We start from the raw sequence: 23,316 nt of genomic DNA, 5'->3' as shown, positions 1-23,316 counted from the left end.
TGGTGCAGCTCCAGCTACCCTGTCTGCTGGGGAAAACACATCCTGTCTTCCACTGCAGTCTCCTTCACCCGGCCTGCTAGTCCCCCCTCAGGGAGCCACTCCCTCTGCCTCTCCTGCCACTCATGTTGGATGGTGAACAGAATTTGAAGTAGTAAAGATACTGGTCACCCAATGGCACAGGGGAAAGCTGCAGTACCTTCTTCTGTGAAAGGGATATCCCCTCTCTGAGGCCTCATGGGTACCTGAAAGAGACGTATGAGCCCCTCGGCTGGTCGCTAGGTTGCACCGGAAGCATCCAGGGAAACCGGGGGGACGGCGTCCCCACCACCCTCTACTTATCGTGTTCTTTCCATTACAGATGCTGTCTCCGTGGTAGAGGGGGCCCGTGTGTCAGTTCCGGCATACCAGCCGGCCCAGAGCTGCCATTCAGAGGGGAGGCAGCCACCGCTCTCCCTGGCCATCCTGAAATGTCCTAGATGACTGGCCAGGAAAGGTCCTCCTGTAAAGTCTGATTGACAGCAGAGGAAAAGGACCAGTCCTCCTTAAAAACTTACTGGCAGCAGAGGAGGAGGAATAGAAAGACTGGACTTAAGGCGGATGCTGGCTTCTTCACGTGTTATCCCCTGCTCATTTCAGGGTCATGTGGGAGGGAGCTGCGCGAGTGAGTGGGTGGTGCTTATAGTTTAAAAGATGGTGGGGAGCATGGGCGGTTAGTCCTAACAAGAAGTTCCTTTTGCGATTGTCAGTGCATGCCAAAAAAGAAGTAAAGCAGGCAGCAACAAACCAGGTTTGTGTTTGGCTATGTTTCTTTCTTTTTCTTTTTGTTTGGAACCTGACAAATACAGTATATAATTTTTTTAAAAAGGAGTTTAAGGTTAAGTGTTCATAGCTCCAGGGGGGAGGCTGCATCAATAATGAGTGAACTCTTCAAGGACTGAGCAGCAGAATAACTGTATAAAGTTTATTTAGCTAAAGAGAGATCATTCTTTTGTAGATGCTTTCTGCTCAAAGAGGCAAAAGTTTCTCTAAAAATTTTCCTTTAGTTTTACATAGCAAGAACATACATAAAGCCATTAACAGCATTTTCAAAGGTATAAAATTCACAAAGGAAAAAGAAAACAATAAGCTATCCTTCTTGTATATTCTCATCAGGAGACAGTGATGGCAAACTAGAAAAAGAAAAAACATCCACAAAACAAAACAGAACAGAACAGAATTCTTTATTGACCAAGTGTGATCACCACTGTTACATATAAATAGCAAGTAGTAGGTCATAGGCAGTGGTGGGATTCAGCCAGTTCACACCAGTTCAGGCAAACTGGTTGTTAAATTACCCATCCCCAGCTATCAAAGTGGATTCTGGGTGCTGCGCTATACTGCAATGGAGAAACTGGCATGAGGAAAGGAGAAGGCCGCTTTCCCTCCTCCTTCCCTTGTGACAGCTGCTCCGTTACCTGTTTCTCCATTGCAGCACAGTGCCCAGGATCCACTTTGATGGGGGGGAGTGTAGTTTAACAGCCGGTTCATCCAGAGTCAGGTTGGCTGTCATGGGAGGCTCATTCCGCATGTGCGGCAGAGCTGGCGGTTAGGGATGGGCCATGCCTCCCACAACAGCCAACCTGACCCTGGGCAAACCAGTTGTTAAATTATTTGAATCTCACCACTGGTCATAGGTCATAATCATAGTTACAATCATTAATCAAGTTCTCCACTATCTAAGTAACAACCCAACCTCCCATAAAAGAACCTGTGTAAGAATACTATTTAGACAAGCACAAACACACTGCAACAACCTGAATATCAGAAAAAGGAAACAGATCATCTATACATCTTCCAACAAACTGGATATCCATGCAACTTCATCAAGTGCTGTCCACTCAATTCAATATAGCTGAACCAACACAAGCTGTAAAATGGATAACCCAGCCATACATCGAAAACATCTCAGAAACCACCAACGGACTATTACATGGCATGGAACACATCAGCATATCACATCAGCATAGGATAGCACAGGAGTCCCCAACCCTCAGACTGTGGCCCACTGACAAGCTGCAGCCCGTTCTGAACCAGGTTGAGAAAATGGTGGGTGAGTGTGTATGTGTATTTGTGAAGCTGCATTTGTGAAAATGGCATGTTCACGAAAGCATCTCCTCCCCCCACCACCTCCATGCCAAGAATGCTGGTATAGCACACAAAGTTCTCCGAAACACTCTAATTAACCCAAAAAACCCAGCAGCTCCAGAAGAAAAAAAAAACAGGAGTCTTCTACAACAGGAGTCCCCAACCCCTGGGCTGCAAACTGGAAATAGTCTGCGGCCCGCCAGAGAATGGGCTGCACTAGTGAGCAAAGCCCCATCTGAGCACATGTGGAATCCAGGCAGCGGGTGAAACCACACCCTTCCCAGTCCATGGAAAAACTGCCCTCCACAGAACCAGTCCCTGGGACCCAAAAAATTGGGGGCTGTTGATGAACAGTGTACTGCAATAGCCACTAGGTAGGACAAACAGGCAGAAGACTAGCAAAATGCATCCATGAACACCAACTAGTAATCAGAAGACATGATGAAAACTCCTTAATTTCCCAATCCATGGATAGACTTAACCATAGGACATGCTTCATCAACTGGGGAATTGTGTCCATTCTAGACAAGTCAAGTCCAAAAATGTTAGAGAATTCCTGGATGCTTGACACTCTGGCAAATCGGCCATCACCAGGGACATAAACAACAACTATATACCGTTCAAAAGAAACAATCAACAAGCCAAAAAGGAAGTAAAAAGTCTAGAACACCTGTTCACCAATGATCAGAGCAGAGATTAATACTAAGATTAGACCAACAGTCAAAAAGCAAGCAATGCCCTTATTAAGGAACTGCCAAACAAGCTAACAGTAAACAGTCCAACCAAAAGAAAACACCAAGACCACTCCCACCAATACTGACAGGGCAAGCCACAAGAATATAAAAATGAGAGCAAATCCCACTCTCTGCAAGCACTGATGATGTTACCTAGTTTGGGTAATAAAACATCTGCAAGAAAACAACCAAGTTTAGAGAACACCAAGGGTCCCTCAGTCACTTAAATATTGTATGGGACATCACTAATAAGCAGTAGCAATGTGAAAATATGTTTGATTAAGTAATGTTTAATATATGTGAGCTGCTTTTTCTTAATAATTTACTTAATAAAAACATTTATTTCATTATTTATCTTGAGCAGAAACTTATTATTATATTAATTATCTTGACCAGAAACTTTTTTATGTGTGTATGTGGGTTTGTATATAGTACACACACACACAAACACCCCATATTCAGTAGCAGTGGGCAGCAGCACTGAACCCCAAGGATTCAACTTAAGATGTCTTTATATTATCTTTACTAAGGTCTTATTGAGTGATATGTGGGATAAACTCAGAATACTTTTTTTCCTCAACTTTCTTCAGCTGCAGACATGGATTCAAAGTGGGAGAAGGTTAATTTAACTGATCTATGCATGGAAGTAATAGATAACATAAGAAGGATTTGATTTCTTGTAGCTGATGTGACAGTTTTTGTGTATCTATATATATATATCACTGGCAGCATATAGACTGAAAATGGTCACTAATCAGGCAAATGAATACACAGAAGGGGGAGAGAGACTGTATCCATTGAATAGAAATTCCAACCACTGTGTTCAAAAAGCTGAATGCCAATTGGCTATTTATAAAAAAGCCATTCCATTATTGTATTGTAATCCATATAGTTCCTTCAGTGAACAACATATTTAAAATATGGTTTGGCAAAGACCGGCAAGAGGTTTATAGAGAGTAGGACCCTAACCCTAACCAGATTTAAAATTCTACAGATAAAGTGGAACACTAGCATTTCTTAGCCTAAAACTGCACTGAATGCTGCCTATCCAAACTGCACTCATCAAAGGAGCAGATCTAGCTAATAAATTTCATATAGTAGGTATCTGTGATACATGAAACAAAAGAAGAAAATAACTAAATGTTTAAAATCTGGGACCTTTCAAAAGGAAGAGAAAATCTTGAGTTTTCTCCACTAGCCTCTAATTTTATAACTACGTTATAAAATCTTAAAGATTTACATCTGATTTCTATAAAGATAAGGACAGAAGATGATTTTTAAGTGAAGGTATCATTTCTATGATTTTATTTTATTCTTACCATTTTCCCTTTTGTAAGAAATCTAAACTCAAAATTCAGTAATGGTGAAGATTTTACCAATCTGGAGATACTGGTTTGGAATATAATCCTATTTGCTTTATTGGGATCTAATTCCTGCAATCATTTTTAATCAGCATCTGGTCAAAGTTCTATGATCTCTATTTTAATGGATCTTTGGGAGGGGGGAGCAATTATAAAAGAAACCCCAGCATAAGTGGTTTTTTACTCCAGGTTTTCAATTTTGGAACACTTGAATGGGGAAAATGTTTGGAATTTTAGTATAAAGAATAACATTAATACTGGTAAGTATTGCAAAAGTTTAGCCTTAACATCAGTTGTTCTTTTAACGCATTTCTTTATTCATTTCTGCATGATACTGTATTATTTGGAGATCTATATATATAGTATTATGCTAACTTTGTGAGGGATCTCACAAAAATCAATGGTTCGTTGAGGGTGCTTTCAAGAAAAGGCAGCACGCAAGGATGCAATCAAATTAAGTCTTTATTTAGAAGTAAAGTAGAGTAAAATGGGTTCCCTGGCATGGAGGCATCCATACCTGGATTGAGCCCATGGATCATTCCTGTAGGAAGTTAGAACAAGAGCAGGGAAAACAACCTCTGTGCAGGGGTTCTTATAGGGGCCCATGGCTCCTCCCTTACCAATGAGGCTGCAGGGGCTGGAGCCCCTTGACCCACCAGTGGGATCAAAAGTCCCTCTTTGCTCCCATGTGGTGGCCTTTTAAGGAACTGCCATGGCTGGCACAAAACACCTAACAATTCCCCTTCTTGCCAGCCAATGACAGGTGACGGTGAATATGAGTGAGAGGGCGAGCAGGTGTCATAGACATGCAGATACGTTGTTTACAGGACAAAACACAAACGCTTACACAGAAGGTTGTGTCGGTCAATGGGCACAGGTTTTGTGAACAGGTCAGCTAACTGGTCCGTTGTATTACAGTGTTCGATATGTATAAATCCCATTCTGACAAGCTGCCTGACATTCTTGTAGCAGATGTCTATGTGGCGGGACCGAGAGCCCACCGCGTATGCCCCAGAGATTCCAATTGCGGCCGTGTTATCTTCCTGAATTTGAATGGGCAGAGTAGGATGCTCATTAGATGCTCATTACCAGAGCATTGAACCAAATCAAGTCATTTGCAGTGACTGATAGGCTGGCATATTCTGCCTCGGCCATGGAGCAAGAAACAAAATTTTGCTGCCTAACATGCCAATGGATAGGACAGCCATTTAGCAGTATGAGGAAACCAGAGGTGCTCCGTCTACTCTTGGTGTCACCAGCCCAATCTGCATCTGAGTAAGCGGAGAGCTGGGCTGGCTTCCCCTTCTCTGGCTCCAGCATAAGGAGGGCATCGGCCGTGCCCCTGAGGTACCTAAGTACCCTCTTGACAGCATTCCAGTGGAATTCCTTTGGGTTTTCCACATGCCTGGACAATAGATTTACAGCTAAAGCTATGTCAGGCCTGCTCCAATTGCTAATGTATAGCAAGGAGCCAATCACAGATCTATACAATTTGTTGTCTGTGAAGTCAGGGCTGTCTTTGTGATCGTGGCCGTAGTAATCACTTTGTATGGGGCTACGCGTTGGGTTAGACTCCGCCATTTTGCATTTGGCCAACAACTCAATTTTTTCTTTCTGGGATAATGCAAATACCTTTTTAGTGGCCAAGATATGCACACCCAGATACCTGTCAACCCGCCCCAAGGACTTCAAGGTAAACTTTTCCCCAGAGCCTTGGCAAAATTCATCACACCTATCCTTGCCAGGCCCTACGTATAGGGCCTTTAGTCTAAAACCCGTTCTGTATTACTAAAACCCGTTCTGTATTACTTTTGGTGTCACGTGTAAAAACACACTCATCTGCATGAGATGCTCTGACGCCAATTCGCTCTAAACCCTTTTTGAAGCAGTCGTACCAGAGTTTCCCCGACTGCTTGAGGCCATATAATCCTTTTTGGAGTAACCATGTGTTTCTCCACTCCTGCTGGTAACCAGGAGGGGGCCTCAGGTAGATCTGCTGGTCCAAGTTGGAATGGAGGTAGGCCATCTGGATGTCGAATTGGTAGACTTCCTTTCCCAGAGTGGCTGCAGTTATGAGGGCAACCTTGACGCTTTCTGCCTGGACAGTTGGAAAGTAGGTCTCTATGTAGTCCTCCATGTAACGTTGGGCGAACCCCTGTGCTACCAAGCGGGCCTTGTACAGGTAGCGGCCATTGGCAAGTGGTTTGGCCTTGAAAACCCACCTTGTGCCAATGACCTTCTTCTCCTTTGGTGGTTGCCTGGGGGTGAAGACTTGAGCTTTCTCAGGCTCTCCATTTCCTGTTCCATCGTGAGCTGCCACATTTCCTGTTCTTCAATGGGCAGCTCCTGGATGTCAGAGAAAGTCTTTGGGGTGATCACGATGCTGTTGACGGATATGACATGCCCAATGTCAATTCTCTTTGGTGGGACCCCCTTGTTGGATCGCTTTGACCTTCTGACCTCCTGCCACTCACCGTCCTTTTCTTCCGCAGGTTCCTTGCCAACTGGCTGTTCACAACTGGGATGTGGAGGCCCTCAGTCCCAGGCGTTGGGCATCATGGGCCTCTGAAGCGTCGCTGGAAGCGAACAGTCAGGTGAAGATGGCGTGTCTTCCCCCTCAGGACTGGATGGCTCATCCTCCCCATCTGGACTAAGGTAGGCTGACCTCTTCGTCCTGTTCCTCACTCTTGTCGGTGGCAGGGTCTGTGGTTGTCTCAGGCGGTGTCGTGGTTGGTGCAGCTTTGCTGGGCTGGTTGATGTATGGGCCCAGATCATTTGAGTGGATCTGGGTCCAATTGGAGTCCTCTTCGAAGGAGGCAGATTGGGAGGTCACAGTCCTGCCCCCTTCTCCCAGGAACCGGTAGGCCTTGGAGCCAGGGGCATAGCCCAAGAACCTCAGTCTCTGGGAGACGGATCTCCCCTTCTTCCGCAGCTGCTTGGGGATGTGCACCCAAGCATAGGAGCCAAACACACACAAGTGTGTGACAGGTGACCCAAACTTGGTTTCCTACCATGGACCAGAAAATATGGGGTCTGGTTCACAACACTGCTCCAGGTGCGGTTCAGGGTATAGTTGGCGTAGTGTACCGCCTCCGCCCAGTATGATTCCGCAACCCCAGCATTCGCAATCAGGCTGCGCACCATAGTCTGCAGAATACCATTTTGTTTTTCTATAATGCCGTTCTGCGCAGGAGTAAAAGGTGCTGTACGAAAATGATGTATGCCCTTGTGCCTTATCCAGTCCTGGAATTTTCGGGACATGAACTCAGCCCCACGGTCGCTCTGCAGATGTGCGATCTTTGTCTTGTACTGAGTTTCCACATAGTTGTACAGTGATTTTATGGCATCAAAGGCTTCAGACTTTTCTGTGAGGGTATACACATGGCCATACCTCGAGAAATCATCAACGGCAGTGAGGAAATACTGCCTCTTTCCTAGGGACGGTGTAAATGGCCCAACCATATCAACATGTATTAATTGATATGGGTATTGGGTTTTACGCAGTGACACCTTAGGTATTGGGGCGGCCTTCCTCTTTGCCCTCTTACAGATGGCACAGTCCAGAAACATCTCACAATCCTGGAGGTGAATCCCCTCAGCAAATTCCCCCATCTTTTTAACCACTGGGAAGCTCGCATGGCCTAACCTCCCATGTAAGAGGTGGGCACATTTAGTATGGAGCGGCTTTCCCACTGACACCCCCTTGGCTCTGGTTGCCTTGGGCGGTGCTGGTACCTTAGGCCCTTTTTGGGGCTTATCTGCCTTAGGTGCTGCTGAGGCTCAGGTTTCTTGCCCACATTGGCCTTGGAAGGTCGTGAGGCTGGCTGTGGAGCCTTTCTCTCTCTCTGCGCGCAGGTCCCTTCTGAAGTGGCACCCTGTGAGCTGTCTCCTGTGCTGGGTACTCGGGGGAGAAATATGGCAAACCATTCATAATGGTAACACTCCCAATGACCCTTTTGTCTCGAGTGACATGACCTCCCCCTTTGTGAAACAATACCTCCACCCTGCCATCATCACATAACTTGGTTATACTCAACAGGTTATTGGTGATAGAGGGAGCATGTAACACACCTTCAACATTGCCCAGCCCTAGTACAGAGACAGTGCCCTCCCCAACAACCAAAGCATTGTTACCATTGGCAACCTTGACAGAGAGGTTAATTCTTCTTAACCTCTTAAAACCTTGCTTCACGTTAGAATTGTGAGATGAAGCCCCAGAGTCCAGTAACCAGAGGCCAGTAGGGCCATCAGCCCGTGTGGTGGGGATGAGATAAGTAGTACACACAAAATTGCCCTTAGCACCACCTTTGCCCCCGCCAGGCACCCTTCTCTGCCCTCTGCCCCTTCCTTGATTGGAACCATGCTTAGGTCCTTGCTGGTAATGGGGGCAGTCCTTCTTCAGATGCTCCTCAGGGCCACAGATGAAACACTTGGGTAGAGCGTTAACCTGCTCTGAACTCTGGTGCCTTCTGTTGATGCGATGAGTTGTGGCCCTGGTATACTCTCCTGCATCTCTACGCCTCCTGTCTTCCTCACTGAGCCTCCCTGTGAGGTAGGACAGAGTCATGGCTTCCTTTCTGGTTCCCTCTAGTGAGACAATAAAATTGCCCCAACTTTTATCCAGGGATGCCAGAATGACAGCGATCATGTTGGCCTCAGTCACGGGGTAGTCCCTGAGCACCAGTTCTGCCTTGAATGCCTTCAACTTTCCCAGGTGCTCAGTTATGCTAGCCCCAAATTTCAGCTTGGTGTTATAGAACTCTGCTGTGAGTCTTGTGGTGGAGCCCAAGCTATCACTATTGAATAGGCTATATAACAAGCCCCAAATCTCACCAGCTGTGAGCCCATCTGAAATGCTGAGATACAATTTAGCATCCAGTGAGCTCAGTAGAATGGTATAGGCTTTTCTGTGGTACCACTCTTCTTGAGGCCCCCAAGGGAAAGGTGGGGGGTATAGAACCATTTCTAGGGTCCCCTCTTTTAAGAGACATATCTGTATCTCTTTATTCCATATGTTAAAATTTTCACCCCCCAGATGTAGTTTTTCAAAGCTATTCGGGAGTACTGAAGAAAAGGAATAAGCAGGAGCAGAAAATACCTGTCCATTCTGCTGTCCTTGGTACCTTTGGGATGATTCCATTGAAGTAAATGGGAGAGGGATCCCTCTGCTGGTGAGTGTAGGTATTTTTCTCTGATTATTTTTCTCCTTTTCAGATGGGGCCAACTGAGCATGCTCAGAACTCATTCCAGCCCAGGAACCGACGGGAGCGGACCTCTCTCTCTGTGCTTCAGGGCCAGGCCTGGGCCCAGGCCTATGGAGCTCTGAAGAGTCTTCTGGAAGCTCCCCTGGTACCAGGGGGCGAAGGCTGCAGGATGGGGCCGGAAAAGCCCGAAAATGCTGAGGATCGCCTGGAGGGGCCCACCGCTGGTCCTGAAGACTCTGGAGGAGGCAGCCATCTTGGGAGGTGGGAGGCTCGGCTGGAGGCCACCTGAAGTCATCGAGGTGAGTCCTCCGTTGCCTCGGTGGGGGGTGTTGGGAAGGCTGGAGACCCCAGGGGTTCTTCTGAGACTCTCTGGAAGCGTGGGTCATTGCTGGGGGGCTCCGGACTGGATGCCCCCCCTCATTGGTCTCCTGGGGGTGTTGAGGGAGGCTGGCTGCCCCCGAGGTTGAGGTCTCGGTCATCATGGCCTCCAGGGCTGCAGCCAGAACTTGGATTGCAGCCCTGATGCCCGCTGCAACAGGTACAGCTGGGCAGACTTTGAGGCTTGCCCGGGGGGGGGGAGCAGTTTGCATGCTGCTTTGGCTGGCTGCCATCGGTTGCTGGGCCTCATGGCCTAGATGAGGCCCACCAAGCCTTGCTGGAGTAGGTAGCCTGGGGGCCGCCATGTTGCTTCCAGTTGGCCCCGGAAGCTGCAGATCGCGATTTGGCGGTAATTTTCCCTCCAAAAGCTCCAGGGCCCCAAGGTCCTCCAGGATGGCTGATGCCATGTTAGGGGGCCTCCTGGGCACTGGGTAAAGACTTACCCGGTGTCCAGAGGCCCCCTGCGCTGGTGTCCCACGTGGCTGGGCTCCTGGCATCCCTCGGGTTGCTAGGAGCGTTCGTAGCAGCTCTCTGCATTCTTCGCCAGTGAGCTGGTCTACGCTGGGGGTGGCCTGGTCCCTGGCCGCCTCCCCGGTGTCCTGGCAGTCCTGGGTGGACTGCTGGCCTTCCATGCCTTCCTCTGCGGCTTGCAGCTGCAGGGAAGCGTGTGAAGGGGTCCCTTGCTATCCGCTGAGTCCTCTGGGGGCATAGAGATCATCTGTACCCTCCTCTGGATCGAAGCTCGCATCAGGGACTAGATGCAGGGTTGCCATCCTTGATTGAAGACTTCTGGTCACAATCAGGGATCTCCTGCCAGCCATCTCTTAAGGGTTCTTGCTGGAACCTCCAGACATCTTGCTTCTGCTGGCTGGCCTCAAACCATCCTCTGCTCCCACTTTGTGAGGGATCTCACAAAGATCGATGGTTCATTGAGAGTGCTTTCAAGAAAAGGCAGCACGCAAGGATGCAATCAAATTAAGTCTTTATTTAGAAGTAGAGTAGAGTAAAATGGGTTCCCTGGCATGGAGGTATCCATGCCTGGATTGAGCCCATGGATTATTCCTGTAGGAAGTTAGAACAAGAGAAGGGAAAACAACCCCTGTGCAGGGGTTCTTATAGGGGCCCATGGCTCCTCCCTTACCAATGAGGCTGCAGGGGCTGGAGCCCCTTCACCCACCAGTGGGATCGAAAGTCACTCTTTGCTGCCATCTGGTGCCCTTTTAAGGAACTGCCATGGCTGGCACAAAACACCTAACAAACTTGGTATTGATTTATTTCCATATCAAAATATTTTACTATTAACAATATACTTTCTGTCAGTTCTGTTGAATGAAAAGTAGATGTAAACTAACTTTTTGTCAAAAATGAATAGAAGTACAAAGACAAAATCAGAGGAAGCCTAGTATTTATCATAATAATAACATATTAATATTATATTAATACAATAATATATTTAATATAATTAATGTAATATATTAACTATATATTGATATAATAATATATTTATGTTAATTTATAATAAAAACCTCACAAGTTATTCATAGCAGAAAATATTAATTATTAATTATTATTATTAATTTTTTTAAAAAAAACTTCAAAGCAAAATTGAATTCTTATAAGGATGACTTTAATAATAAACATGACAAATTAACCATCAAATTAGAATGCCTAGTTAAAAAAATAAAAGACTGGGGGGGGGGGGGCAAAATGCCAGGAGTGTTCGGTTCCTAAAATCCAAAAGCTTTTTTACATTCCACTGACTATACTATCAGAATACTCATTGTGACAAAACAGGGGAATACAGAAGATAAATAACAAACCCAAACTTGAACCAAAACCTGCTACCTTTTCATGAATTAATTTCATAACTGACATTTTTATCAAATCAAAATATTTTCAACCAATATTAATGGATGAAGAACCCATTTAAAAAGCAAGCTTCAAAATCATTTTTGAAGCTAAAAATGGAAAAAACGTAATATATATCTTCAGGGGAAACCTATTAAAATGAAAATGTAAGCCTGTCAGAGTACATAACTTGAGAGAAAAAAACCTGGATAGATGGGAAAGAAATCAGAGAGTTATATATATATATATATGAAGAATTTACCATTGAATTTAGAAAAACAAACCCACAATGATGAATGAAAATTTATAATCTTACATTTTCAGGTTGAATCGGGGAGAAAAAAATAGTTTAATTTGTGCCCCAAACGACAACAAAATAAAATTCTATGGAAGTTATTTTCATTCATTTCTTAAAATGTAATTAAGAAACATTCTTGAAGGTATTCAGACTACTCACAACAGAGAGCTTTCTGTAGTCTTCGGAGCTTCATGGCAGTTCTATATGCTGAGAATCGAACATTGTTCAAATCAGCTGTGACACAAATAAAAGAAGAAAAGGACATAAATTATTTTATCACCAAGCGGGTTTACTCAGTGAACATAAAAAAATTCCTAAAATATCTTTAAATGTAAACCAAATCACCTATCACTTTATATAAAACAAAATCAGTCATTATAAAAAAATAGTACTACTGTCAACATGCAAAATGACTTCAATTGAAACCATGCATACTTCTGCTTCGTTTCTTGATTGCCATTCAAGGGGGGTGGAGGGGGGAATTTAGGAATGTGGTGCCTCAGCTGATTAGTCATAACATCTACCAGCCAGCATGTGAACCAAGATCATGTCATCGGACACCTGTCGAAGCCAGGCGGGAACCTACAACTGGACTGATTGGCCCATGTGACCTGAGACACCTGGGGGGGGGAATCCTATTCTTTTAACTATCCCTATGTGCGGGAATAATTTAGAGCTAGCTTTCTCTTTCTAAGTGCCGATATGATATACTCAATAAAGGGATTCTTGAACCTGAGCCAACCTTCAGAGTCCTGATTTCCCGCAGTTCATTACTCAGAACCATGACAACTATGCTCTGAACAACAAAATTCCATACCGGATCGGTTGTCACTCAGGTCAATAAGGGCCGCATCAGATGCTATGGCTGCTGGACATCTGTCAAAAAATGGGCTACAGGGCTCAGATGTTACTGCTAGGGAATTAGGGCATGCAACTGCAAAGTGACTGGAACAACAAACGCAAAAATTGGACAACCAAAGAAAATCGGGAAATCATCAAATGTTAGTACCAGGCAAAACCAACAGCCAGAGGATTTCAAAAAAGAATGATGCAAGTGTGGAAGGAAAAACATCTGGAAAGCGACGTAATTGAACAAAGATTAATGGATCAAAGACGTTTCATCATCCATAATAAAGTTTTCACAGATGTGGAAATGCAACATCTAGAAACATTGGCTAAAAAGTAAACAACAAATAATGATGAACAGGCTGAAGAAATTGTTCCAACACCTATATAAACTGACCAACCAGTGGAAGAAACTAACATACAGGATAAAGATCCTCCTGTGCAACCCTAACTGCAGAACTGGGTTATAAAATGCCAAAAAAGAAACCCACTGGAACACCAAAGTGGAAAATTGAACTTGAAAATAAAATCAAGAAACTACAAGGGGATGTCAATAATTTTAAGTACTTGAAAGAAGGAAAACTAAAGAATAAAAAGCTGAAAAATAGTTTACACAAAAAATACAACCAGGAGGAAAAAACAATAACAGAAATCATGGAAGAACTAAAACAACATGTAATAGTAACAGCAAAGAAAATCAAAAGATACTAAGGATGAATAAAACGTGGACGTGAAGGTTGTGAAAATGTCCAGTTCAGAAGAAACCAACACCTCTTCTACCGATCACTTGATGAAAATCGAGTCCAAACTAATGTTCACCCATGTAAAGAACAACTTTTGGAAAGAACTGTGGGAAAACCAGTAGAATACAACAAAACTGCCTCCTGGATCAAAAATATTCAAAAACAAACAACACGAAACAAAATGGAAAATATTGTAATAACAATTGATAGGGTTGCAAAACAAGCAAAGAAGGTCAAGAACTGGAGCGCACCTAACCTGGACGAACTGCATGGATACTGGCTAAAACACCTGACCAGCCTCCATCACCACATGGCCACTCAATTTGATGAAATGCTTCAAAATGCAACAAGCGAAGAATGGTTAACAACTGGCCATATGATAATGAAAGATCCAGAAAAGGGCACAGAACCAAGCAATTGTGGCCCAATTACTTGTCTGCCAACAACATTCAAACTTTTTACAAGAATACTGGCAAATTCGGTATTCACTCAACTGATACCAGCCTGTATCTGGTAGAGCAAAAAGGAAATTATAAAAAATCAAGAGGAACAAAAGATCAACTGCTCATTGACAAAATGGTATTAAAATATGCAAGACGAAGAAGTGGATGGATTACAAGAAGGCTTGTTCAAGAACAAGCACTACAAACTATTGCCATGAAAGCAAAGATACAAAAATCCACTGACAATCTAAACTGCCAACTTTGCAATGACAAAGTTGAAACTGTTTTACACGTAATATGTGAGTGCAGCAAAATCATACAAACTGATTACAGAGCTGGACATGACCGAGTTACTAAATTACTCCACTGGTCATTATATAAAAAATACGCCTTACCTGTATCTGAAAAGTCATGGGAACATAAAGTGGAATAAGTTGTTGAAAATGAGACGGTGAAGATCTTGTGGGACTTTCAAATACAGATGTATCTTCATTTGGAACATAATACGCCAGATATCAAAGTTGTCGAAAATCGAAGCATACAATTTATTGATATCACTGTACCAGGCGACGCCAAAGTCGAAGAAAAAGAACTGGAAAAAAATCATGAAATATCGCGACCTGGCCATTGAAACTACGCGATTATGGATGAAACATGTGACAGTGATACCCACTGTCATCAGGGCACTTGGAACCATGTCCAAGAACTTTACAAAGTACATCAAGAAATTGCAGCTTCCTGCAATAACACCAGCGGAACAGCAAAAAACTGTGCTACTCAGAACAACATACATTTTAAGATACTTGGGTCAATACCTAGGATGCTGGCAGCAACCCGTATCAACTATAGAGCCAGTCAATCATATTTGTGACACATTTTTAAATGTTCAGTTGACTGAGTTTCATGTTTAATGAATAAAAGAGATAATCATCATCTATTGCAACACTGAAGAGCTGCCTATTATGATGCAGTTTATAGGGGTGATCTTGAAGAAAAAAGAAATGAGGGAAGTAAAGAACTAGTCCTCCAACATAAGAATGCAGTTTTACAAACTGAGTTTTACTCATTTCAATTTTTTTTTCAAGTTCCAATTAACAGAACAGAATGGGCTTTCATATAAATCAAGAATAAATGCCATGCCTTGCCTGAAAGATTTCTACTGGTCACCATCATTTTTTTAAAAAGAGCTGCAAAACACATACCACCATTCCTTTATGCTTATGCAGAAAGCATAACCGTATACAGGAAGATAACAATTGTTGTCTCCATACACAACATGACATTCAATTTCTTCATTCAGTTGCAAAAAACAAAACAAAACCCAACAATAGAAAAAATATAGTTTATACAATACTATTTTGGCTTCCATCCATTTTTAAACTTTTTTTAGAACTGGGAAAAAAAGAACTTGTATTAAACTGTATATTATATATTTTTTTTTAAAAAAAAAGCCTTTGACATCTAATCCTGTATTTATTGTTTATAAAACAATGCAAGATGTTATAGTAAAGAACAATTAATTGGGTAATTTACACTTGCTAAATATATAAACTGTTAAAGCTTTTAGTCTGCTTTTTTTAAAGGTGTTCCGTTCCTTTTGGCTTCTTTCCCGTCTTTCCTGCATGACAAGAGTTTCAACATACTTTAAATCAGCCAACAAATGCTTAAAGAAAAGAAACAACAATTTTAGAATGTCTTTCTCAATTTCAGAAATGAATGTTATCGAAAATCTTTCTACACTAACAAATTCTGGAAAAGGAGAAAAATATTCTAAAAGCAACAATAAACTCTATCTACTGGAAATATTTGTTCATTCTGCTAAATAGTTACAAAGTACTGATTGGAAGGATGACACACTTCAATTTTCTTACTCTGAATGCATGAACAATTGCACAAAAATAATACGCAATCTTTTAGATATGCAGAAAGATGTATTTTGTTTATATATGGTTTCACTGAAACATATAATTAGACCTTCAAAGTGAAGTACCTCAGATAGGAAGGTACTAATGAATACTAACATTACTTTCATTAACAGAAACAGAACAGCAACAGAATCTCCCAAGTCTTGAAAACCCATCACTTCCCCCCTTCCCTTTATAATCCAGGTTCCTTCTGAAATGTCTGCCATATCCCCTTTTATTCGGTGGGCTAAATTGCTTCTTATATTAAATTAGATACCCGTAAAATTAGCACAGGGGCCCCCCAAGGCTGTGTGATCTCCCCACTTCTCTCTGTATACCAATGATTAGCCTCATGGTGCGACCAGAATAATCTGGAACTGAACACACTCAAAACCGTAGAAATGGTGGTAGACTTAGGAGAAACCCTTCCATACTTCCACCTCTCACAATACTAGACAACACAGTATCAACAGTAGAAACCTTCAAATTTCTAGCTTCTACCATATCGCAAGATCTAAAATGGACACCTAACATCAAAAACGTCATCAAAAAAACACAACAAAGAATGTTCTTTCTGTGCCAACTCAGGAAGCTCAAACTGCCCAAGGAGCTGCTGATACAGTTCTACAGAGGAATTATTGAGTCTGTCATCTGCACCTCCATAACTGTCTGGTTTGGTTCTGCAACCCAACAAGACAGACACAGACTTCAGAGGATAATTAGAATTGCAGAAAAAACAATTACTACCAACCTGCCTTCCACTGACGACCTGTATACTGCATGAGTCAAAAAGAGGGCTGTGAAAATATTTACAGACCCCTTGCATCCTGGACATAAACTGTTTCAACTCCTACCCTCAAAACGATGCTATAGAGCACTGCACACCAGAACAACTAGACACAAGAAAGTTTTTTCCTGAACACCATCACTCTGCTAAACAAATAATTCCCTCAACACTGTCAAACTACTGAATTTACTAAGTCTGCACTACTATTAATCTTCTCATTGTTCCCACCACCCATCTCCTTCCACTTATGACTGTAATTTTGTTGCTTGTATCCTTACGATTTATATTGATATTATTTCCTGATTGTTTATTTATGACTATCATTAAGTGTTGTACCTTATGATTCTTGATGAACGTATCTTTTCTTTTATGTACACTGAGAGCATATGCACCAAGACAAATTCTTAAGGGAATAGAACAACAGGAGTGAGAAGTCACTAAAACTTCTCACTCAATTAGGAAAGAAACATCTGTGTAGGATATTTTCTTTTTTTTTTTATTGAAAAGTTTTACAGAAAGAAAAAAGATTTCCCCCCCAATATTCCCCCCACCCTTTCCCTCCCCTCATCCCACCCTCCCCCCCAGACTTCCCAGAGCAAAATACAAGGTATTTCAATTAACAATCATAAGCTAAATTAACCTATCTATCCTTAGACTACTAAATCCCCCCCTGAAACCTTAACCCTACTAAAGATAACATAATACTTCTAATACTTAACATTTATTCATAAGCTATTTGGTATTTTCTTGTCTGATACTTATTTTGAATATAATCAATCCAACTTCTCCATTCCAATACGTATCTTTCTTGTGTATAGTCCTTCAAATACGCTGAAATTTTCGCCATTTCTGCTAAGTTCGTTACTTTCAGTATCCACTCTTCAATAGTAGGCAAAGAGTCTTTCTTCCAGTATTGCACTACCAACAGTCTGGCTGTTGATATGAAGTTCAAAATCAATTTAGTCTCTAATACTGTACAATCCATCGTTATACCCAATAAGAACAATTGAGGAGTAAATTTCAACCTTTTTTTCAGAATGTTCTGCATCACCCACCAAATTTTTATCCAAAATGCCTTGATTTTCTTACAAGTCCACCATATATGATAATAAGTTGCATCATCACATTCACATCTCCAACATTTAGCTTGCAAATTCGAATACATACATGATAATTTCTTAGGATCTAAATGCCATCTATAAAACATTTTATAAAAATTCTCTCTCAAATTTTGTGCTTGCGTAAATTTAATATTTCTAACCCAAATCTTTCCCCATGTTTCCATCATCACTGGTTCCTGAAAATTTTGTCATACAGTCCTTAACCAATTCCGTTTCTGAATCTATTTCCAATAAAGCATTATACAACCTTTTAATATGCATCTGACTTTGATCTGTTTCACCAGATTTTCCTCATTTTGCATAACACCAATTTTTTTATCTTTTTTTTTTTTTTTTAATTTGATTTATATGCCGCCCTTCTCCGGAGACTCAGGGCGGCTTACAATGCGTTAAGCAATAGCCTTCATTCTTTTGTATGTTTTATACAAAGTCAGCTTATTGCCCCCACAAACTGGGTCCTCATTTCACCTACCTTAGAAAGGATGGAAGGCTGAGTCAACCTTGAGCCTTGGAGAGATTCGAACCAGCAGAAATTGCAGGCAGCTGTGTTAATTACAGGGTGCACTAAACCCCTGTACTATCAAGGCTCTTCCCTCCATCTAGCTTGAAGCTGACCATACTGAAACCAAGTATAAATTATCCCTTCTTCTTTTAATACATCTAAAGATTTCAATTGCAGCTTACCCCTTTCCAAAAAAAGAAGCTCTTTATAAGTAAGTGTTTTTTGCTCTATACTTATATTTTCTATTGCATGTCTGGGATTTGCCCATATGGGTATCTTATAATTTAGCTTATATTGATACTTTTTCCAAACCCTCAGCAACGCATTTCTAAGTATATGACCCTTAAACACTTTGTCCACTTTTTTTTCGTATAACAGATAAGCATGCCATCCATATAACAAATCATAACCTTCTATATTTAACATTCTTTCTTCAGTTAAGTTAAACCAGTCTCTAATTTGTGATAAAACAGCTGCTTCATAGTACAATCTTAAATTAGGCATTTTAAGACCTCCTCTCTACGTACATCCTGTATAATTTTCAGTTTCACTCTTGGTTTCTTCCCACCCCAGATAAAAGTATTAACCGCTTTCTGCCATTCCATCAAATTTCCGTCTTTCTTAAGCACTGGTATCATTTGAAACAAAAATAAAAGCCTAGGTAATACATTCATTTTTATTACTGCTATCCTTCCCAGTAATGATAATTGTAGCTTTTTCCAGTTTTCCATTTCTTTCTGCACTTTTTGCCAAAGAACTTCATAATTGTTTTTAAACAATTTCGTGTTTGAGGCTGCAATATATACTCCTAAATACTTAACCTTTTTAACTATTTCAAATCCCGTTATTCTCCCTAAATCTTCTCTTTGAGATATGGACATATTTTTAGTTATCATCTTTGTCCTGTGTTGATTTACTTTAAATCCAGATACTTTACCATATTGACCTATTATGTCCAACATATATGGAGCCGCTTCTATAGGTTGAGATAATGTAACAACCAGGTCATCTGCAAACGCTCTTAATCTATAATCCTGCTGTCTAATTACAATTCCTTTTATTTTATCAGAGTCACGTAATTTATTCAACAAAACTTCTAAAGTTAAAATAAACAACAATGGCGACAAAGGACAACCCTGCCTTGTGCCTTTCTCAATTTTAAAAACATCTGTTAAGCCTCCATTAACTATTATTTGTGCTGTTTGTTCCTGATATATTGCTCTAATTAAGTGTGTAAAATACTCTCCAAAATGCATTTTTTCTATTATCTTAAACAAAAATTGCCAATTCAATCGATCAAATGCTTTCTCCGCATCCAAAAATATGAACGCTGCAGGGATCTGGTTGTTTTTTTCCAAATATTCCAATAAGTTTATAATTTGTCTAACATTATATTTCATTTGCCTCCCTTTTATAAAGCCTGATTGATCATTATGAATTGTTTGTTGCATAACTGGCATTAATCTATTCACTAATATCTTAGCAAAAACTTTATAATCAGTGTTCAAAATTGGCCTAAAATTTTCAGGTTTGGTACAATTTTGATTTTCCTTCGGGATCAGTGAAACAAAAGCTGTTCTCCAAGAGGGTGGAACTCCTCCCCCTAATTGAATTTTACAAAATAGAGCTCTAAGTGGTTCTACCATTTCAGACTGTAGATTCTTATAATAAACAGCTGTTAATCCGTCTGTTCCCAGAGCTTTCCCTGTTTTTAACTGCTTAATTGCAGCAATAATCTCCTCAGAAGTTATTGGCTGATTCAATCCTTCCCTCTGTTCTAACGTTAATTCAGGAATATTCTCTTCCTTTAAGTATTTATCTATATCTATACCTTGTATTGAATCACTAGCATATAACTTTGTATAAAATTCTAAAAAAACCTTTTTGATCATGTTCTGTTGGTAAACTTCCTTACCTCTATATTCTATCTTACCGATGACTCGTGATTTCTGTTTTTTCCTCAGCATATAGGCCAACCACCTACCTGGTTTATTGGCATTACAAAATGTATTATATTTAGCATATTGTAAACTAGTTGCCACCTGATCAGCCATTAACATATTAAATTGCTCTCGTAGTACATTTATTGTTTCTTTTACTTTCTTATCTCCTGGGTTGAGTATAAGTAATTGTTCTTTCTTTTTTATTTCTTCCTCTATCTCTTTCCGCTTCTTTTGTTGTTTTAATCTATGTTTATTATTCATATGTATTAACATACCCCTCATATAAGCCTTACTAGCATCCCAAACCATTTCCATAGAAGTACCCTTATGCATATTAATAGCAAAAAATTATTTCATTTGTTTTTTAAGCTCTTTCACATTTTCTTCATATCTAAATAAATTTTCATTTAGCCTCCAGGACCTCCTTTCTCCCCTCTCCTGTTCAAATTCCAACCAAACCGGACTATGATCAGTTAGAGTTCTTGGACATATCTTCGTCTTCTTCACCCTGGAAATAAAATCATTTGTGATTAGTATAAAATCAATCCTGGAGAAGGATTGATGTCTATCAGAAAAAAAAGTAAAGTCTCTTTCCTCCACGTTGTGTTCTCTCCAAATATCTCTCAATTCTATATCTTCCATCATATCAAAAAAGGATTTAGGTAATTTTGCATGTGTTGAGATCTTTGATAAGCTTTTTTTTATCTTTCTGTGTGTCTATTACTCCATTCCAGTCACCCATTAATATATAAGATTTATAATCCCATTGTATTATTTTAGTATGTAAAAATTTATAAAACTTGTCTTGTTGCTGATTAGGGGCATATATTCCAATTAAAAGCATTTTTCCAGTCTGTGTTAATAATTCAATTGCAATATATCTTCCTTGATCATCTGCCTGAATTAAATTAGCTGATAGTCCTTTCTTTACATATATGACTAACCCATTTTTCTTCTCTGGTGCTGATGCCACAAAGTGTGTACCTAATCTTGAATTTATCAAATATTTTTGATCTAATAGTCTAATATGTGTTTCTTGCAGACAAATAACATCATTGTTAAATTGTTTCAAATAATGAAATACTTTTTTTGTGGTGAATTTAGGCCATTAACATTCCAAGATAGGAATTTAGTTGCCATCTTTAGCCTTTCGAAGCCGCATGAGCATCAGCTGAACATCCTCCTCCACCTTACTCTTCAGCCTAGCCCCCCCCACTGCTTCTGTTTTTTGAACTTCTTGAGATAGATCTTGAGATTGTTGCATTTTTAATTGTTCTTGAATTTTATAAGTTGATCGGGTCAGTCGTCGTTCTTTTGGCTCTCCCTTCTTAGATGGTTCCAGAGTTGGGGGTAGGCCCCCAAGATCCAAGTCTTCTTCCATGGTGATTCCTCCAGCTGCAACTTCTGCGTAAGTTTGTATCTGCTTTCCATCTTTTGGTTGTTGTAGCATCTCCATTTTCTTTCTATCCACCCCCACCCACCAACCCCCGGTGAGGGTGGGTATCCAGCCTTTAAAACATTGACATAAAAATCTTTTGCCTTCCAAACTGTGTTTAACCGGTATCTTTCTCCACTATTAGACCAGTTGGAATGTCCCAAAAAGCCAAAGTCCTTTCTGCTTCTCAACATTTTTGGAGGGAGCTCTTTCAAAACCACAACTTCTTGCCCAGCCACCTGAACCTTATTCTTGTAGGAAGCTTGTAAAATGTAATTTCTGATCCTCCTGGTTGTAAAATAAATCACCACATCTCTTGGCAGCTGTCTTTGTCTTGCCATCCAGGAATTAACCCTGTAGATTTTATCAATTCGACTTGCAACATCTTCTGGTCTTTCTTTAATTATCTCTGCAATAGCTTCAGCACAAATGTCCTTTAGATTTTCCTTACTATTTTCTTTCAGGCCCCTCAATCGCAAGGCAAATTCCATAGATCTATATTGTAACATTACCAATTCATCGTCCACCTTCTCTGTTTTAGTCATAATATCTCCTACTTTGTTCTCCAAATTTAAGTTGGCTTCGTTGATTTCTTCCACTCTCTCTTCCACCTGAATAACAAGTTTTGACAATCCTGAGACTGCAAAAACAATATCATCTCTTATTACTGCTTCCGGCGTGTCCCAAGATGGCGGCGGTCGGCTGAGCTCCGCTGAGGAGATGGAGAGGTCGCTGGTGTCAGGGGTCTTCGGGAGCAGCTTTAACTATCTCCGGCTCCAGTCCCAATGAGGGGAATGCCCGCCCTGCCTGCTGAGGGCTTTTTCGCCCTCCGGAATATCAAGGCAGGGTGGGACTCGCTGTTTGAAGCCGCCGCGGGAGATGGGGCGGTGGCCTGCTAAAAACAGCTGTTTCCGGCTTGTCAGCGTCGGGAGGAGTGGAGGCCGGAGCGTTCGGCGGCGGTCGGCGTTGCTATGCGGCGGCGGCGGCTTGGAGGTGCCCTTCATCCCCCTCGCCCCTCAGGGATCTCTGGGACGCTCTTCGGACGTTTTTCGGGGGTCCTGGAGGCGCCATGGGGAGCCCAGGGTGCCGGTTGCGAGCTGGCGACGGCGGTGGTGGCGGCGGCGGAAGGCAATGGCAGCCACGGATCATCCGGCCGAGGAAAGAGCTTGCAGCAGGTGGATGGGGGAATTCGGACAGCCTTGCCCTCAGGATTACCATCTGCTCTTTTTTGAGCCTTGACCCCTGTTATCCGGGTTTGTTTTGTCATCAGAGCTGAGACTGGGGATTTGGGGAGATTTGGGGCAGGAGAGGCGGGAGGCTGACCAGGGCTCTATTGGTCGCCTCGGGTGGCTTCTCCTCCCCCCCCCTTCTTCCCCCAGGTATGGGTGGGTGTTGGCCTTTGATGGCCACCCACCCTTGGACTTGGACTGGGTTTTTTGTCTGCTGTCCCTACTCTCGCCCCAGGGATGAACTTGTGCCTGTGGGATTATCATCATTGTCTTTAATAACTTTACAAATTGCTGGCTTCTTGTGCGACCCCAAACTGGAGGATAACTGGGCAAAATGGTGTGCAGGTGCTGAGGGGGCTGTTTGTCATCCGCCAGATGAAAGGATGGACTATTGTGACTTTATTGTCGGTGTCATC

The 23,316-nt window shown here is 41.8% G+C and overlaps 1 protein-coding gene across 7 annotated transcripts in view; it reads right to left on the bottom strand.

The window, feature by feature from the left end:
* Positions 1 to 23,316, bottom strand: part of DMD (dystrophin) — a 2,041,544-nt gene that overhangs the window by 109,965 nt on the left and 1,908,263 nt on the right. For all 7 annotated transcript variants that reach the window (XM_087871305.1, XM_087871306.1, XM_087871307.1 and 4 more), the window contains one exon: positions 12,107 to 12,181. In XM_087871305.1, the coding sequence (XP_087727431.1) occupies positions 12,107 to 12,181 (75 nt within the window). The remainder of the gene's footprint in view (positions 1 to 12,106; positions 12,182 to 23,316) is intronic.

Source organism: Pantherophis guttatus, chromosome 5 (assembly GCF_059756535.1).
Source record: "Pantherophis guttatus breed Tessera chromosome 5, ASM5975653v1, whole genome shotgun sequence".
Lineage (NCBI taxonomy): Eukaryota > Metazoa > Chordata > Lepidosauria > Squamata > Colubridae > Pantherophis > Pantherophis guttatus.
This window is presented reverse-complemented; position numbering and strand designations above follow the sequence as displayed.